The following is a 20111-nucleotide window of genomic DNA, read 5'->3' as shown; positions in this document are numbered from 1 at the left end:
ACAGCCTCAATAAGGATTTTGGGTTCGTGACACACTAACCCCCACAATTTGCCTGGGCTTGCAAAATCACACTCACTGTCCTGGCTGGAGACAATACACATCTCTTTAACCTGTACTTAACCCTCTCTCTACCCATATTGTCAGTACCTTTAAGACTTGATTACCTGTAAAGCCTCGCATTCCAACTATTATTCTGCAAATTAAGTTTGTCTCTTTATATGCCCTGTTTGTGAACTGAAATCCCACTCACCTGATGAAGGAGGGGCGCTCCGAAAGCAAATGGCTTGTGCTACCAAATAAACCTGTTGGACTTTAACCTGGTGGTGTGAGACTTCTTGTTGTCATCTGAAACATTAACAACACACTGAAACCCGGGGCTTGTCCTGGGGAACACAGCACTCACTGCACACACCTACTCCATCTCTCAGTGAAAACAGTGAGTAAACTGGGCGGCACAGTGGCTGCCTCAGGGACCTTGGGGTCAATTCTGGCATCAGGTCACTGTCTGCATGGCTTTCCTCCGGGTGCTCCGGTTACCTCCCATACTCCAAAGATATGCAGGTTAGTTTGGCTGGCCATGCTAAATTGCTCCTTTGTGTTAGGGGGGCTGTCAGGGTGTATACGTGGGATTATGGGGATAGGGCCTGGGCAGGATTATTGTCGATGCAGACATGATAAGCTGAGTGGCCTCCTGCAGTGTAGGGATTCTTTAGTTTGGACATAATGAGTAAACTGGGAGTCAGTGATTATGATTCTTACGGTCTGTGCAGATTTAAAAATTCATCCCCAATAGAAAAATCACAGGTATTTACAGTATATTTACATAGTTACATATGTAGGCCCGCCATCAGTCACAGTCATCTTCAATGATTGTCTCATCCGTTCCTCTCACTGATCTCTCTGGATTACTTAATGGGATGCGGGAGGTCACTGGGAGGAGGAAAAATGTCCATTATTACAGAAAGAGGAAAACCCAGCAGACTCAGAACACCCCCAACAAAACCATCAGACCCAGCAGAGCCCTGACACCTAAAACTGCAGAAAGCTGGAGGAGTTCAGGAAGCGTAGGGGTGAAATTAGAAGAAAAATTGGGAAAACAAAGTGAGTGCTTGGGGAAAAAATACTTTCAATTAAAATCAAGGAACATCCAAAGATGTTTTATAAATACATAAAATCGAGGGACAAAAAGGAAAGAGTTGGGTCTATCGGAGACCAAAACACTAAACTGGGTGAGGAAGCAGAGGATGTGGGAAGATTCTGGATGTATAATTCAGAAATCAGGGAGCCGATGATAATACAATGATGTAGTTCGGGAAAAGGAGAATGAATGATGGCATGGATAAACATTGCAGAGAGCAACTATTAATGGGTTTAACATTTTTGAAAGTGGACAAATCCCCAGGCTGTTGAAAGAAGCAAGGGAGGACATTGCAGAGATTTGGGAATCAGAAACATTTCTCCCTGGTGACACAAGTGGTGAAAGAGGGAAGGACTGAGTGATTCTCCACCAGTTAGCTTAATATTGGCGGTGGGAAAATTATTGGAATTGATTTTGAGGAACAGTGCAAAGCTTCATTTCGAAAGGCAGAGATTAATCAAGGAAAGTTAGCATGGATTTGTTAAGGAAAGCGCAGCTCAGACGAACCTGATTTGTTTGTGGAGGTGATAAGTAGGGTTGCTGAGGGCAGTGTGGTGAGTTCTGGGATCTACAGGGCACAGAACTTGGCCCCTTACTTTCTATAAATTATACAAATTATTTAGCTTCTAATGAAGGGAAAATGGTGAAGAAGCTTACAGATGTACAAATATTTTCTGTGTGGGTGAGAGTGAGGAGGAAAGCTTCAGACCGCAGGAAGATCGAGAAGGTCTGGGCAGTTGGGAAAAACAGTGGAAAATGGAATTCAATCCGGAGCAGCAAGAGGTGATGGATTTTGGGAGGAATAACAAGGCAAAGGGAATCCCAATTTAATGGGAGGATAATGAGTAATGTGGAGGAACAGAGGAACCCAGGTGTGTGTGTCCACACACTGAGAAATGTGTCAGATCAGGTTAATTACATGATTAAGAAGGTACACAACATGTTTTCCTTTACTGGCCAAGGTGCAGGGCTTGGTTTTGTTAGAACTGCAAACAACACCAGACAGACGACAGCTGAAGCATTGCACACAGTCTGGTTACACAAAAGATGTGATTGTATTGGAGAGAACGCAGAGGAGATTGTTTAATGTAGAGAGCTCTTCATTATCAGTCAGGGATTCAATGGGCTGAATGGCCCACTCCAAAGCATAGGTGTTTTAACATTCAATGTTCCACCTATGAAACACTAGCTAAACCCATCAGACCCCCAAACACCAGCTAAACCCATCAGACCCCCAAACACCAGCTAAACCCATCAGAGCCCCAAACACCAGCTGAACCCATCAGAGCCCCAAACGCCAGCTAAACCCATCAGACCCCCAAACACTAGCGAACCCCAACAGACCCCCAAACACCAGCTAAACCCATCAGAGCCCCAAACACCAGCTAAACCCATCAGAGCCCCAAACACCAGCTAAACCCATCAAAGCCCCAAACACCAGCTAAACCCATCAGAGCCCCAAACACCAGCTAAACCCATCAGAGCCCCAAACACCAGCTAAACCCATCAGAGCCCCAAACACCAGCTAAACCCATCAGAGCCCCAAACACCAGCTAAACCCATCAGAGCCCCAAACACCAGCTAAACCCATCAGAGCCCCAAACACCAGCTAAACCCATCAGAGCCCCAAACACCAGCTAAACCCATCAGAGTCCCAAACACCAGCTAAACCCATCAGAGCCCCAAACACCAGCTAAACCCATCAGAGCCCCAAACACCAGCTAAACCCATCAGAGCCCCAAACACCAGCTAAACCCATCAGAGCCCCAAACACCAGCTAAACCCATCAGAGCCCCAAACACCAGCTAAACCCATCAGAGCCCCAAACACCAGCTAAACCCATCAGAGCCCCAAACACCAGCTAAACCCATCAGACCCCTAAACACCAGCTAAACCTATCAGAGCCCCAAACACCAGCTAAACCCATCAGAGCCCCAAACACCAGCTAAACCCATCAGACCCCTAAACACCAACCAAACCCATCAGAGCCCCAAACACCAGCTAAACCCATCAGACCCCCAAACACTAGCTAAACCCATCAGAGCCCCAAACACCAGCTAAACCCATCGCAGCCCCAAACACCAGCTAAACCCATCAGAGCCCCAAACACCAGTTAAACCCATCAGAGCCCCAAACACCAGCTAAACCCATCAGAGCCCCAAACACCAGCTAAACCCATCAGAGCCCCAAACACCAGCTAAACCCATCAGAGCCCCAAACACCAGCTAAACCCATCAGAGCCCCAAACACCAGCTAAACCCATCAGAGCCCCAAACACCAGCTAAACCCATCAGAGCCCCAAACACCAGCTAAACCCATCAGAGCCCCCAAACACCAGCTAAACCCATCTGAGCCCCAAACACCAGCTAAACCCATCAGAGCCCCAAACACCAGCTAAACCCATCAGACCCCCAAACACCAGCCAAACTCATCAGACCCCTCCAAACACCAGCTAAACCCATCAGAGCCCCAAACACCAGCTAAACCCATCAGAGCCCCAAACACCAGCTGAACCCATCAGAGCCCAAACACCAGCCAAACTCATCAGACCCCTCCAAACACCAGCTAAACCCTTCAGACCCCCCCAACACCAGTTGAACCCATCAGACGGCCCCCCAAACACCAACTAAACCCATCAGAGCCCCAAACACGAGCTAAACTCCTGAGTTCTACTCCACACCTCAAACTTTCAGCAAATGATCAGACTCATCACAAAACATGACTAATATTAAATCCTATGGGAGTGATAGACTCCAGTGGCCAACTTCAGGGAAACCTCTGGGATATCTGACTTCCTTAAGGAAATTGAGCAGCTTTGCAGAGGCTGTCCAGGGTGAATGTTTCAGGATGTCTCGACACCTCAATACCCACAATGTCTCCACCCTCAGACTGTACAGGAGCAGCCGTCTCCAGAAGGCCAGTCTCAAAGCTCAGTGTTGGATTGGATGAGCTGCTCTTTAGTGACTATACAGCGAGAGACAGACACTGAGCTCACATCCCGCCCACCAGATTGTACAGTTAAATCCAGCAGGAATCTCCCAGTTAGAAGGATCAGCTCCCAATATTTATCAACACAGTTCATACCTCAGGAACACATGGAGGATCTGGCTGAGGAATCACCACTATCAGATCCTGTTAAAGGAAGGAGAGGCATTAAAAACTTTTCATTTTCACAGAGACAGAGACTGTGGATGTGATAAAGAGAGAATGAGAGACAAAGAGAGGCACAAAGAAATAGGTTCTCACACACATACTGACAGTGACACACAGAAATACACACACACACACACACACACACACACACGGTGTTTGATGATCAGCTTACTATTTGCAGGATTGTAGTTGCTCTTCCCTCTCCCTGTAAAACATGGAATGTTCAGTGAGTGATGAGACTGACAGAAAATCAGAGACAGAGGCTGGAACTCTCACTCGTACTGAGCCCCTACAACATAATTCTGAACCTTCACTCCCACCACGACCCGAGACTTGCACTCCCACCCTCACCTTGGACCCTTACTCTGACTTGAGACCCTCACAGATACCCTGAAATCCATCCACAATCTGAGACCATTCCCACAATTCACAGACACTCCCCCTTTATCATGAGCCCCTTACCCTCCCTATCCCAACCCTGCAGCTCTTCCACCCACTCTGTGCCCCCCCGACACCAACCTGAGACCCACAGCCTGAGCCACCCCCACCCTGAAATACTCTCCCAGAATCCCTCCCCCCCAGTGAGGAGCTGCTGTTTTCCCTCCAATTCCTACCTTTCTTCTTGTAGATGACGACAGCCACAATGATGAGAGCGATGAGCACGAGGACCCCGACCACAATCCCGACAGTAACAGCAACCTGGGAGCGAGACTTTGGTTCTGTTAGAGAGAGAATCAGAGAGACTGAGTGAATCAGGGAGAGGGAAAAGTGATCATCAGAGAGAGAGAATGTGAGAGAGTGGGAGGGAATGTGTGAGAGAGAGAGAGAGGGCTAGCATCTAAGAGTGAATGAGAGATAGAGAAAGCACAGAAAAACAGAATGTGAGAGTAAGAATGAGAGAAGAAGAAAGAAAAATGAGAGTGTGAATCAGAGTGAGAGTGAATCAGGGAACGCAGCATATATAACATAGAAAATGGCCTTTCAGCCCATCCAGTTGATACTAGTATTTATGTTCCACTTGAGCCTCTTCCCATCATTCCTCATCTAAGTCAACCATTTTAACTCTATTTCCCCTCCCTCATTTGCTTGTCTATCTTCCCATTTAACTGTTCAGTTCAGCCACTCCCTGTGGCAGCGAGCTCCACATTCTCATCACTCTTTGGGTGAAGAGGTTTCTCATGAATTCCCCATTGGGTTTCTTGTATTGATGGCCACTGGATAGGCTCTTCCCACAACAGGAACACTCTCAATGTGTCTGTCTATAAAAAACCTTTCCTAATTTTAAACTCCTCGATTAGATCAACCCTCAGCCTTCTGTTTTCCCGAGAGCAGAGACCCAGCCGGTTAATCCTTTCCTGAGATATCCACCCACTCATTTCTGGAATCATCTCGGTAAATCTTCTCTACACTCTCTCCCCTGACTCTATATCCTTTATATGAAATTGTGACCCGAACTGCACACGGTTTTTAAATGTGGTCTAACCAAGGTTTGGCAATAACATCCCTGCTTTACAATTCTATTCCTCGAGAAGTAAAACCTGGTTTTCGATTGTATTTTGTTTATTGCCTAACCTGTAACTGTATGTTTACTGATTGGTGTATTTCTACACCAAGATCCTTTGTTTCTCAAACTCCCCTATTCACCGTTAACTGAAAAATACCTCACGTTTATCTGTGCTGAACTTTATTCACCAACTATTTGCTGAAGTTGATTCATGTCCTATTAATTTATTCCAGTTCTCCTCAATATCAAATATTTCCCCCAATTTGGTGTTATCCGTAAATTAAGAAATGGTGTTTTTAATTCCAATATCCAAGTTATGGAGTGTAAGTTGTGAATAACAGTGATCCCAACACTGATCCTTGTGGAATGATGGAGGAGCCCAGCACATCAGTGCAGAAGATAAAGTCGAATTATTCACAGCAATCTTCAGCCTGAAGTGCCGAGTGGATGATCCATCTCAGCCTCCTCCAGTGGTCCCCAGCATCTCAGATACCAGTCTCCAGGTAATTCGATTCACTTCACGTGATATCAAGAAACGGTTGGAGGTACTGGATACTGCAAAGGCAATGGGCCCTGATAACATTCCACCAATAGTACTGAAGACTTGTGCTCCAGAACTTGCCGCTCTCCAAGCCAAGCTCTTCCAGTACAGTTACAACACTGGCATCTACCCAACAATGTGGAAAATTGCCCAGGTATGGCCTGGACACAAAAAGCAGGACAAACCCAACCCAGCCAATTACCGCCCAATCAGTCAACTATCGATCACCAGTAAAGTGATGGAAGGGGTCATCGACAGTGTTATCGTGCAGCACCTGCTCAGCAACGCCCAGTTTGGGTTTCGCCAGGGTCACTCAGCTCCTGACCTCATTACAGCCTCGGTTTAAACATGGACAAAAGAGCTGAATTCCAGAGGTGAGGTGAGAGTGACAGCCCCTGAAATCAAGGCCACATTTGACCAAGTGTGGATCAAGGAGCCTTAGCAAAACTGGATTCAGAAGGAGGAAACTCTCCTCTGGTTGGAGTCAGACCTGGTACATAGGAAGATGGTTGTGGAGGATCAGTCATCTCAGCTCCACGACATCTCTGCAGGAGTTCCTCAGGGTAGTGTCCGAGGCCCAACCATCTTCAGATGCTTCATCAATGACCTTCCCTCTATTATAAGGCCGGAAGTGGGGATGTTCGCCGATGATCACACAATGTTCAGCACCATTCACAACTCCTCAGATACTGAAGCAGTCCATGGTCAAATGCAACAAGATCTGGTCAATATCCAGGCTTGGACTGACAAGTGGCAAATAACATTCGTGCCACACAAATGCCAGGCAATGACTAATCACCAACATGAGACACTCTAATCACCGCCCCTTAACATTCAATGATGTAACCGTCACTGAATTTCCCCTCTGTCAACATCCTTGGGGTTACCATTGATCAGAAACTCAGCTGGACTCACTGTATGAACAAAGTGGCTGCAAGGTTGGTCAGAGACTAGAATGAAGTGGCAAGTAACTCACCTTCTGACTCCCCAGAGCCTATTCACCATCTACAAGGCACAAGTCAGGAGTGTGATGGAATACTCCCCACTTGCCTGGATGGGTGCACCTCTAACAACATTCAAGAAGCTTGACACCATCCAGGATAAAGCAGCTCACTTGATTGGCACCACATCTACAAACATTTAATCAGTCTATCACTGACGCTCAGTAGCAGCAGTGTGTACTATCTACAAGATGCACTGCAGCAATTCACTGAAGATCCTTAGATATCACCTTCCAAACACACGACCACTTCCATCTAGAAGGACAAGGACAGCTGATAAATGGGAAAACCACCACCTGCAAGTCCCCTCCAAGCCATTCACCATCCTGACTTGGAAATATATCACTGTTCCTGCGTGGTCACTGGGTTAAAATCCTAGAATTCCCTCCCTAACAGCACTGTCACCACCACCTTCTCAAGGGCAATGAGGGATGGGCAATAAATGCTGGTCAGCCAGCGACACCCATGACCCACAAATGAATTAAAAAAACATTTTCCACTTTCTGTCACTCTCCGAATAACTCCCTTTACTCACACTCTCTGCTTTCTGTCTCAAAGTCAGCGAGTGATCCATTCTGTCACTCATCCCCTAACTCGACTTGCTTTGACCTTGTCAATCAGTCCATCACAAACCCCCTTTTCTATTACATTTGAAAAATTATTTGATATTTTATCTATTACATTAGCATTGTCTATTCCCTCTGTTACATCCTCAAAAAATCCACTAAGTGGAGAAAACAACATTTTCCATTTCAAAATCCATGCTAAATATTCATTGCTATAATATTTGATTCTAGATTTTCATGAATTGTCTCCAATAGAAGGAATTCCACTATTTTTCTGAATACTGATCTTAATCTGACTGAAGTAAACTTCCAGGATGCACTGGGTCCTGTCCTACTGTAATATTTGATTTATTATTGTCACATGTATTGGTACACAGTGAAAAGTATTGTTTCTTGGATATACTGGGGCCTGTTTATCCTCTAATATCCCAGGTACACAGTGCCCTAGCTCCTGTAATATCCTATGATACACTGGGTCATCACATACAGTAATATCCCAGGATACACCAGGCCCTGTCTATCCTCTCATATCTCAGACACACTGGGCCTGACCTACTGTAATATCCCAGGATACACTAGGCCCTGTCTACCCTCCAATATCCCAGACACACTGGACTCTACCTACTGTAATATCCGAGGATACACCAGGCTCTGTCTACCCTCTAATATCCCAGGACACACCCTGCCTTAGCTCCTGTAATATCCCAGGACACGCCACGCCCTGTCTACCCTCTAACTCCTTGGTGAGTGTTGGATTTACTTTAAACGCTTTTTGACCGCATTTCCGGTTCGCAGGGTTTCTGTGAGTGCTTTTCACTTCTGTACCGGAAGTTAGGTGAGGGGCTAGTCGGGAAGGGAGAGCGGGGGGTATAAATCTGATACTCACCCGTGGATCCACCTCATTGTTCTCCGGAGCAGTGTACCTGGTGGCCTTGGTGAGTGTTGGATTTACTTTAAATGCTTTTTGACTGCATTTCCGGTTCGTGGGGTTTCTGAGTGCTTTATACTTCCGTACCGGAAGTTAGGCGAGGGGCTAGTCGGGAAGGGAGAGCGGGGGGTATAAAAAGAAGGCAGTGACAGTGGGTAGCGTCGGGAGCGGGCAGCAGAGTGACTGAGAGCTGAGTGAGAGGTATAAGGGCTTTGGCTCGCTGGGCTTAGGCGAGAGTAGGCTTAGATAAGGTGAGTTGCAGTTTCTATCTTTCCCGTGTTGCATTTCAGCACATACAAACCCAAGTGAGGTTGGGACATGGCAGGGGCTATGGGGAGGAGCGTTAGCTGTGTTAGGTGCCACATGTGGGAGTTCTTGGAGGCATCACATCTCCCGAAGGCCCACATCTGCGTCAAGTGTTTAGAGCTGCAGCGCTTGAGGGCCCGGGTCAGGCAACTCGAGGTGCGTTTGGAGGATGCATTTCTGGTCAGGGAAAATGAGGAGTTAATGGCTAGGAACCATGAACAAGTGGAGGTCCCAGGGGCTGAGGAGCAGGATGGGTGGACAACTGTTAAGAGGAAGAAGAGGAAGAAGAAGAATAGTCCTGGCCCAAAGACCACCCCAGTGGCCCCCGAAAAAGTATCGACAGGGGTACAAAAGGAAAGACAGGAGGGCCAGAATGACTCAGAGGGATGGAAGGGGGCTGGCAATGTGATAGTGGTGGGGGATGGGAGGATCAAAGGAATTGACAGGAGGTTCTGAGGGCAAAAGCGTGACTCCAGGATGGTGGTCTGCCTCCCTGGAGCAGGGGTACAGGACATATCGGAGAGGATAGAGGGAATTTTGAAAGGGGAGGGGACCCAGGCAGAAGTAATAATACACGTAGGTGAGAGGGACTTAGGAAGGCAGAGTAGAGCAGATGTACACAGGCAATTTAGGGAGTTGGGGTCCAAACTGAAGAGCAGGACCTCCAGGGTGGCATTCTCTGGGCTGCTGCCTAGTACAAGCAGGGCTAGGAATAATGAGATCATGCAGCTGGATGCATGGCTGAGGGATTGGTGCAAGGTACAGAGCTTTACTTTTGTAGACCACTGGGAAGTATTTATGAGAGAAGGGCAACTGTACAGGAGGGATGGGGAAAATTTGAATGGGAGAGGGACAAATGTCTTAGCAGGGAGGTTAGCTGGAGTGTTTAGGCAGGGTTTAAACTAATAGGGAGGGGGGGTGGGGATGAGACTAATCGCTCATTAGACACTGGGGTCGGGAATGAGTTGGGTGATAGAGTAGGTTTGCATGAAAGGAAAATTATCGGGGGAAGGAGGTTCCGAGTGGCCCTGGTGGGTTGGACTGTGTCTGTTTCAATGCGAGGTGTGTGACGGGTAAAACGGATGAACTTAGGGCCTTGATGGTTGTGAGGAAATTAGATGTGGTGGCAGTAACGGAGACGTGGTTAAAGGAAGGGCAGGACTGGCAGCTGAATGTTCCTGGGTATAAGTGTTTTAGGTGTGACAGAGGAGGGTTGAAGAGAGGTGGTGGGGTGGCGCTGTTAGTAAAGGAGCACATCACAGCAGTGCAGAGGGAGGATAATATGGAGGAGTGAGGGATTGAGTCGCTGTGGGTGGAGTTGAGGAATGAAAAGGGAGAGATTACGATGCTAGGGGTATACTATAGGCCACCCAACAGCCCGAGGTCAGTGGAGGAAGGTATTTGCAGAGGCATTTTAGATAGGTGCAGAAAGAATAAGGTGGTTGTAGTGGGTGACTTTAATCTTCCTGGAGTGGATTGGAAGGTGCCTAGAGCTGGGGGTACGGATGGGGAGGAGTTTGTAAAATGTGTGTTGGAAGGGTCCCTAGAGCAGTACGTAACTAGCCCGACTAGGGAGGGGGCTATACTGGATTTAGTGTTGGGTAATGAGCCGGGGCAGGTGGTTGAGGTTGAGGTAGGCGAACATGTGGCTAACAGTGACCACAAGTCTGTCTACTTTAGGATAAAAATGGAAAGGGATGAGTGCTGTCCGAAGGGGAGGGTGCTGAACTGGGGGAAGGCGAGCTATAGCCGGATTAGGAGGGAGCTGAAGGACACTGATTGGGAGGGGTTGTTAGCTGGCAAGTCCACGGTTGCTAAGCGGAAGGCTTTCAGGGGCAAACTGATAATGTTGCAGGAAAGGCATGTGCCGGCAAAGAGGAAGGATGGGAAAGGCAGGATTAGAGAGCTGTGGATTACAGGGGGTATCGAAGACTTGGTCAGGAAGAAGAGGGAGGCATATGTTTGGTCGAAACAGCTGGAAACGGAGAGTGCGCTGGAGGAATATAGAGAGAGTCGGAGGGAGTTTAAAGGAGAGTTAGAAAGGCGAAAAGAGGGCACGAAATGGTTTTGGCTGATAGGATTAAGGAAAATCCAAAGGCATTTTACTCTTATATTAGGAGCAAGAGAGTGGTTGGAGGGAAAATTGGTCTTCTTCGGGACAAAGGAAGGGCACTATGCATCGAGTCTGAGGGGATGGGGGAGATCCTGAATGAATACTTTGCGTCGGTATTCATGAAGAAGAGGGGTTTGGTATCGTGTAATGTCTTGGAGGGAGCTGTGGAAGGAAATATCCATTATGAGGGAGGAAGTGCTAGGGTTTTTAGGTAGCATAAAAACTGATAAAGCTCTGGGGCCTGATGGTATTTATCCCAGGCTGCTTAGGGAGGTGAAAGATGAAATTGCTGGGCCTCTGACGCAAATCTTTGTCTCTTCTTTGGACACAGGTGAGGTCCCAGAGGACTGGAGGGTAGCTAATGTGGTACCGCTGTTTAAGAAGGGTAGTAGGGATAACCCTGGTAATTATGGACTAGTGAGTTTGACATCGGTGGGAGGAAAATTATTGGAAAAAATTCTTAGGGATAGGATGTATAAGCATTTGGAGCGTTGCGATCTGATTAGGGATATGCAACATGGCTTTGTTCAGGGGAGGTCTTGCCTTACGAATCTGGTACAATTTTTTGAGGAGGTGACAAAAATGGTTGACGATGGGCGAGCCGTTGACGTCACCTATATGGATTTCAGTAAGGCGTTTGACAAAGTCCCTCATGGTAGGCTGGTAGAAAAGGTTAAGGCACATGGGATACGAGGACAGGTAGCTAGGTGGATCGAAAACTGACTGGGCAATAGGAGACAGAGAGTAGTTGTTGAGGGGACCTTTTCGGGCTGGAGGCCAGTCACCAGTGGTGTGCCGCAGGGCTCAATACTGGGACCTCTCCTCTTTGTAGTATACATAAACGACTTGGAAGAGGGCGTACGTGGTGTGATCAGCAAGTTTGCGGATGACACTAAGATGGCAGGATTGGCAGATACCGAGGAGGACTGTCGGGTGACACAGCAGGATATTGATAGGTTGGTATACTGGGCAGATAGATGGCAGATGGAATTTCATCCTGATAAATGCGAGGTGATGCATTTTGGAAGGAATAATGCAGGGAGGAGTTACATGATAAAAGGTAGACCGATTAAGAGTATAGAAATACAGAGGGACCTGGGAGTGCAGGTGCACAAGTCTCTGAAGGTGTCAACACAGGTAGAGAAGGTTGTGAAGAAAGCTTATGGAATGCTAGCCTTTATAGGAAGGGGTATAGAGTATAAGAGCTGTCATCTAATGCTTCAGTTGTACAGAACGTTGGTTAGACCACATTTGGAGTACTGCATCCAGTTCTGGTCACCTTACTACCGGAAGGACGTGGAGACCCTGGAGAGGGTGCAGAGGAGGTTTACCAGGATGTTGCCTGGTATGGAAGGACTGAGTTACGAGGAAAGATTGGAAAAACTGGGGCTCTTCGCCTTGGAAAGACGGAGATTAAGGGGGGATCTGATAGAGGTGTATAAAATAATGAAGGGAATAGATAGAGTCAACAGTGGTAGGCTTTTCCCTAGATTGGGGACAACTATTACGAGAGGTCACAATCTAAGGGTGAGGGGGGAGAAGTATAATTTGGATACTAGAGGAAGGTTTTTCACGCAGAGGGATGTGGGGGTATGGAACACACTGCCAAATGAGGTGGTGGAGGTAGGCACGTTGGAATTAAGGTTTACTTAGATAGACACATGAGCGAAACAGGGATGGAGGGTTATAGTAGACAGTATTAAAATGGGTCAGAGCCTCGGGACGACGCTGGAAATGTAATATTACATGTTAATGTTTTGTCTTTTTATTCCACAGGTGTTGGTCCACCTTGTTGTCAAACGAGGGGCATGCACACGGTGGGTCGTGCATGGGCTGCTCTTGGAGGTTTCGAGAGTGGCCTAGTACTTCGTGTCGTTGTGTGTGCTTAATCCTGGACCAGCAGATGGGCACCACAACAGCTCAGTGACTATCACTGTTTGCTGTGCAGATACATGGATTTGGGCCAGTGTCTGTGGGAGTTTGCGCATTCTCCCTGTGGTTGCGTGGGTTTCCTCCGGGTGCTCCGGTTTCCTCCCACACCCCAAAGATGTGCTCTTAGGCTGATTGGTGTACCAAATTGACCCTACACTATTCTCCCCTGAATCTGGCTACATTAGGGGTACAATTCACATACACACGGTGCAGGGTAGGTGTAGGAAAAGGCTTTGTTGAAATGGCGGCGTGGGCTCATTGGGCCGAAGGGCCTGTTTCCCGTGCTGGGTTGTTCTTTGTTCTTTTTTTGTTGTTAATATCCCAGGCACACTGGTCCCTACCTCCTGTAATATCCGATGATACACTGGGTCATCGCATACAGTAATATCCCAGGATACACCAGGCTCTGTCCACCCTCTGATATGTCAGGCACACAGTGCCCTACCTCCTGTAATATTCTAGGATACACCAGGCCCTGTAAGGCTGCAATACCTCAGGATACAGTGGGATTTATTCGACTGTAATATCCCAGGATACACTGCATTCTGTATTACTGCAGTATCCTAGGATACACTGGGTCCTGTCAGGCTGCAATATCCCAGGTACACTGGGCCTCACCATACTGTAATATCCCAGAAGACCCCAGGTGCAGACTTACTCTAATGTCCAATGGTACACCAGGCCCTGTGCTACTGTAATACCCCATGATACACTACATCATGTCGTACTGTAATATCCCAGGAAACACCAACACCAGTCATACATTAATATCCCAGGATACACCAGGCTCTGTTATACTATAATATGATGTGGAGATGCCGGTGTTGGACTGGGGTAACCCAGTCAAGTCATGGGGGTTACAAATACTGTGATATGAACCCAAGACCCCAGTTGAGGCCGTCCTCATGTGTGTGGAACTTGGCTATCAGTCTCTGTTCAGTGCCGAGTTGCAAGAGTACGTGCCGTGTACCTGGTGGATGGTGTTCTCACGTGAGATGATGGCATCCGTGTCGATGATCCGGCATGTCTTGCCGAGGTTGCTGTGGCAGAGTTGTGTGGTGTCAACGGTTGAATGAACGCCGCTCGACAATCACCAGGCAAGACTGTTCCCTTCCTGTTGGCGAGCACTTCAGCTGTCACAGGCATTTGGCCTTTGATCTTCAGGTAAACGTTCTCCAAGGCAGCCTTCATGACATACAACAGCGCAGAGTTGCTGAGCAGAGACTGATAGCCAAGTTCCACACACATGAGGACAGCCTCAACCAGGATCTTGGGTTCATGTCACACTATCTGTAAACCCCATGACTTGTCTGGGCTTGCAACACCTCACTTACTGTCCTGTCTGGAGACAATACACATCTCTTTAACCTGTGCTTAATGCTCTCTCCACTCACATTGTCTGTACCTTGAAGAATTGATTAGTTGTAAAGACTCACATTCTAATCAGTATTCTGTAAACTGTGTGTGTGCCTTTATATGCTCTGTGACCAGAACTCTCAACTCACCTGACAAAGGGGCAAACCTCGAAAGCTAGTGGGTTTATTATCAAATAAACTTGTTGGGCTTTAACTCGGCGTTATGAGACTTCTTTACTGTAATATCCCAGTATACTCTTGGGCTCTGTCGTATTGTAATATCACAGGATACTCTTAGGCTCAGTCATACTGTAATATCCCAGGATACAGAGGACCTTGTTGGACTGTCATTTCCCAGGATTTACAAACACCAATCACACTTTAATATCCCAGGACTCTCTGGGCTTGTCCTACTGTAATCCCAGGATACACTGCTACCCGTGCCACAATAATATTCCAAAATGCACTGAGTCGTGTCATACTCTAATATCCTGAGTGAACCAGGCCCTTGTGTACAGACACATCCGAGGATACACTTGGCCTTGTCCCTGCTGGAATATCGTAGGGTACACTGGGCCCTGACCAACTAAAGAATCTCATGATACACAGCGCCCTGTCCCACTGTAATGCCCAATAACGCAATGGGTCCTGTATCCCAGTTATTCCCCAACATGCACCGGGCCCTGTCATGCTGTAATATCCCAAGGTACACCAGGCCTTATCCATCCTGTAATATCCCACAACACACTGGATCCTGTTGCACTGTAATACAGCAGGATACAGTGGGGTATGTTTCATATCAAATCCAAGGACACACAATTATTTCCCCCTCATGGTGGTGCCATGATATATAACACATTGAAGGTTAATATTTATTTCCCTCTCTCTGTATCCCGGGTCTCAGGCTGTCCTGGGCTGACAGCTCAGCACTGACCCTCCCTCCTGTGATCCTGCTCTGAGGCTGGGTCCTCTCTAACAGTGAGAAACAGTCTTACCGTAAATCACCACCAGTGTCTCCTTCATCCCGCTGTGTTCCACCCGACAGGAATACTCAGCCTGGTCCTCTGGATCAAACTCGATCCATTTCCGGATCTGGTAGGTGCTGTCGTGATTGGGTAAGATCCCAGTGGACAGAGTCTCACCAATCACCACTCCGTCTCTCCACAGATTCACCTCGATGGCCTGAGGGTAAAACCCGGTGACGGCACAGGACAGCCGGTTAGAATCACCCAGATGGGTAAAGGACACGACGGGGGCAACTGAGACAGAAAGAAAGAGGAGTCAGTACAGGAACCTCGAGATAGAGAGTCCCAGCATCACCCCCTTCACCGACTCTCACTCCCCCCTCACTCACCGACTCTCACTCCCCCCTCACTCGCCGACTCTCACTCCCCCCTCACTCACCGACTCTCACTCCCCCCCTCACTCACCGACTCTCACTCCCCCCTCACTCACCGACTCTCACTCCCCCCTCTCTCACCGACTCTCACTCCCCCCTCACTCACCGACTCTGACTCCCCCCCTCACTCACCGACTCTCACTCCCCCCTCACTCACCGACTCTCACTCCCCCCTCACTCACCGACTCTCACTCCCCCCCTCACTCACCGACTCTCACTCCCCCCTCACTCACCGACTCTCGCTCCCCCCTCACTCACTGACTCTCACTCCCCCCTCACTCACCGACTCTCGCTCCCCCCCTCACTCACCGACTCTCACTCCCCCCTCACTCACCGACTCTCAATTCTCTCTGTCCGTACTCCAGATATTTTCTCAGCCACTCGATACAGTACACCTCCAGGAAATGTTTGCATCGCTGATTTTTGCCAGGCATTCGGTCCCACCTGTTTTTGGTGATCTCCCCCCAGGGCATCTGCGTCACCCACACCATGCGATCCTTGTCGAAGCTGATAAAATCATGTCCGTCCCACCCATACTGGATGAATCCACTCACGATCCCATCATCCCACAGGTCACAGCCAGTCATCAGCTGGTGGACATGGATCCCTGTGGATCAGAAACACAAACAGCCAATCAGAGACAGTCCCAATCAGTGATCCAATTTGCACAGCCAATCAGAATTAATCTCACTGCGTGATCTCATCCCACCAGCCAATCAACATCAACTACTCTGCCCCCGCCCCCACTCACAGCCAATCAGAGCCAGCCTCAATCCCGCCACACATTCACAGCCAATCACATTTCCTGTCACATCTCCAATCACAGCCAATCAGCCTCTGGCTCCCAGTTCCTGATCCACTCTGGGTTTCTCCTCATTATGTGGGTCTGCCAGCGTTGGACTGGCGTAAACACAGTAAAAAGTCTGACAACACCAGGTTTTAGTCCAACCTATTTATTTGATAATAGACTCACAAGCTTTCGGGGTTAGCCCCTTCGTCAGGTGAATGGAGAGTTCTGGCCTCAGACAGAGCATATAAAGCACAGACAGTTTAGAGATTACTGATTAGAATGCGAATCCTTACACCTAACCTGCTGTTCAAGACCTGAAGTGGCTGACAATGTTCTTGTCACATTGTCATTGTCACATTGTCAGCCACTTCAGGTCTTGAACAGCAGGTTAGGTGTAAGGATTCGCATTTTAATCAGTAATCTCTAAACTGTCTGTGCTTTATATGCTCTGTCTGAGGCCAGAACTCTCCATTCACCTGACGAAGGGGCTAACCCCGAAAGCTTGTGAGTCTATTATCAAATAAATAGGTTGGACTAAAACCTGGTGTTGTCTGACTTTTTACTGGGTTCCTCCTCATTCCCACCTGGATCCCCGGGTGCTGGGAGAGTGAGCACTCACCTCCTGTCAGGTTCCAGCGGGACATGAGGAGCGGAATCCAACTTTTAAAACGCGTCTCCATGTCCTGTATGAACTGCTTCTTCCCCTCCCAGGATGCCGGACCCTCGCTCTCCACCATCCACTGCTCCCGGGGGATCAGCTCCCTCCGATCACTGTCGTACATAACAAACTGGACACCGTCCACATAACCGACACCCACAAACTCCGGGAGACCCGGGATCGGAGTCATTCCCGTGAGGAAATACCGGAGAGAGTGAGAGCCTGAAATAGAGAGAGAGAGAATTCAGGATATACACCCTAAAAACACCAACACCCTCACACACACACACACAGATCAGGGCATCAACCCCAAAACACTGATTCCAAACCGAGAGCAAAACCTCCACCCAGCCTGGCATTGCCTCTCTCACACCCCATCACTCACTGACCCAGGGTTAATACCCCAGTACCCAGCCTGGCATTGCCCCTCTCACACCCCATCACTCACTGACCCAGGGTTAATGCCCCAGTACCCAGCCTGGCATTGCCCCTCTCACACCCCATCACTCAATGACCCAGGGTTAATGCCCCAGTACCCAGCCTGGCATTGCCCCTCTCACACCCCATCACTCACTGACCCAGGGTTAATGCCCCAGTACCCAGCCTGGCATTGCCCCTCTCACACCCCATCACTCAATGACCCAGGGTTAATGCCCCAGTACCCAGCCTGGCATTGCCCCTCTCACACCCCATCACTCACTGACCCAGGGTTAATGCCCCAGTACCCAGCCTGGCATTGCCCCTCTCACACCCCATCACTCACTGACCCAGGGTTAATGCCCCAGTACCCAGCCTGGCATTGCCCCTCTCACACCCCATCACTCACTGACCCAGGGTTAATACCCCAGTACCCAGCCTGGCATTGCCCCTCTCACACCCCATCACTCACCTGCAGACACCTCTCCACACAGAAGGACCAGCACTATCAGTCCAATCATTGCTGCTCCCCTCATCTTGGGGAAACATTTGGAGGAAACTCTTTTTCAAAGAAAGACCATTTTCTCAACTCACTCCTTCTGTCTTTCCCTGTTTACACTGAGCCTCAATCTGATTGGACACAAATTAGGACTGAACCAATCAGAATAAAGAGATTCAGTGAGTCATCAGTCTCCGGCAGAATAGTTAAAAAACAGGTTGTGAAAGTGCGTCAACGTTGAGAACTGTCCAATCCGATAAACTCTGGGAGATTAAAACCCCTTTCATTTAACCTCCTTTTATTATTCTGGTGATCGGAACCCTCTCCAAGACCAATCTCCCCTTCCTGAGGTGCGGTGTCCAGAACTGAACACAGTTACTCCAGACAGGGTCTGAACAAAGACTCTGTGAAACTGAAACTTCACTTCCATCACTTTGTCCACCATCCAGATACAATCAATGTTCCATTAGACAGACTGGTGAAATGGGCAGACACAGGGCAGGTGAAATACAACCCAGTGAAGTATTTTAAGTGCTGCAGTTTGAACAGAAGAATGTACAGAGGTAATGTAAACTGAATGGTACAGTTATAAAGGGATTGTAGGAACAGAGAGACGTGAGTGAGTGTGAGGCATTCGGCCTCTGATCTCCGGGTAAGTGTTCTCCAAGGCAGCCTTCACGACACACGACAGCGCAGAGTCGGTGAGCTGAGACTGAGAGCCAAGTTCCGCACACATGAGGACGGCCTCAACCGGGATCTTGGGTTCATGTCACACGACCTGTAACCCCCATGACTTGCCTAGGCTTGCAAAATCTCAGTAACTGCCCACTCTGGAAACAATACACATCTCTTTAACCTGGGCTGCATGCTCTCTCTACTCACATTGTCTGTACCTTTTAAGACTTGATTAGCTGTAAAGATTCGCATTCCAATCAGTGTTCTGTAAATTGAGTTTGTGTCTTTTCTGCCCTGTTTGTGAACAGAACTTCCATGAAGGAGCAGTGGTATTCGCTACCAAATAAACCTGTTGGACTTTAACCTGGTGTTGTGGGACTTGTTACTGTGTTTACCCCAGTCCAACGCTGGCATCTCCACATCACATAATAAGACTATGAAAGAAGCAGATGGACCCCATTTCTTTATAAATAGAGGCACAGAGTACATAAGAACATAAGAAATAGGAGCAGGAGTAGGCTATCTAGCCCTTTGAGCCTGCCCCGCCATTCAATAAGATCATGACTGATCTGAAGTGGATCAGTTTCACTTTCCTGCTTTCTCCCCATAACCCTTAATTCCCTTGTCCATCAATAACCTATCTACCCGTGACTTAAATATATTCAGCGAGGTAGCCTCCACCACTTCAATGGGCAGAGAAATCCAGAGGTTCACCACCCTTTGAGTGAAGAAGTTCCTCCTCAGCTCTGATCTAAACTGCGCACCCCCCCCCCACCCAACTTACCTTGAGGCTGTGCCCTCTAGTCCTGCTATCCTTTCTAAGCGGGAAGAATCTCTATACCTCTACCCTATCTATCCCCTTCATTATCTTATACGTCTCTATAAGATCCCTCCTCAGCCTTCTAAACTCCAACAAGTACAGACCCAATCTATTTAGTCTCTCTTTATAGGCCAACCCCATCATCTCCGGTATCAGGACAAAATCAAGGAGGTCTCACTGAACATTGATAAAATATTGATTAGATCCCAGCTGGAGAATTGACCCCACCTCTGGTCACAGTGTTTTAGGAAGAATATCAATGTATTCGAGAGGGTGCAGAGGAGATTTACTGGAATATTACAGGAGAGAAGGGACT

The 20111-nt window shown here is 48.1% G+C and overlaps 1 protein-coding gene across 1 annotated transcript; it reads right to left on the bottom strand.

Moving 5' to 3' along the window:
- Positions 1 to 865: 865 nt before the first annotated feature.
- On the bottom strand, positions 866 to 18394 carry LOC145348139 (class I histocompatibility antigen, F10 alpha chain-like). Its single transcript, XM_080196301.1, has 8 exons — positions 18274 to 18394; positions 17346 to 17606; positions 16271 to 16543; positions 15533 to 15796; positions 4906 to 5010; positions 4464 to 4496; positions 4223 to 4270; positions 866 to 930 (listed from the first exon to the last, which is right to left on the bottom strand). The coding sequence occupies exons 1-7, from the start codon at positions 18335 to 18337 to the stop codon at positions 4224 to 4226; spliced, it is 1047 nt and encodes a 348-aa protein (XP_080052427.1). The 5' UTR covers positions 18338 to 18394; the 3' UTR covers positions 866 to 930; position 4223.
- Between the last annotated feature and the right edge of the window lie 1717 nt (positions 18395 to 20111).

The sequence above is a fragment of the Carcharhinus amblyrhynchos genome, chromosome 9 (genome assembly GCF_965287045.1).
Source record: "Carcharhinus amblyrhynchos chromosome 9, sCarAmb.v2.hapA, whole genome shotgun sequence".
Lineage (NCBI taxonomy): Eukaryota > Metazoa > Chordata > Chondrichthyes > Carcharhiniformes > Carcharhinidae > Carcharhinus > Carcharhinus amblyrhynchos.
Note: the sequence above shows the minus strand (reverse complement) of the source record. Positions and strands in the feature narration are given on the sequence as shown.

Bases quoted from the DNA above. Each gene is read 5' to 3' on its own strand.
- LOC145348139 (XM_080196301.1), bottom strand. From the start codon at position 18,337: ATGAGGGGAGCAGCAATGATTGGACTGATAGTGCTGGTCCTTCTGTGT. The intron at 15,797-16,270 runs GTGAGTGAGGGG...TTTCTGTCTCAG, and splicing joins ACAGAGAGAATTGAGAGTCG to TTGCCCCCGTCGTGTCCTTT. The intron at 5,011-15,532 runs GTAAGACTGTTT...TCTCTCTAACAG, and splicing joins GACACTGGTGGTGATTTACG to AACCAAAGTCTCGCTCCCAG.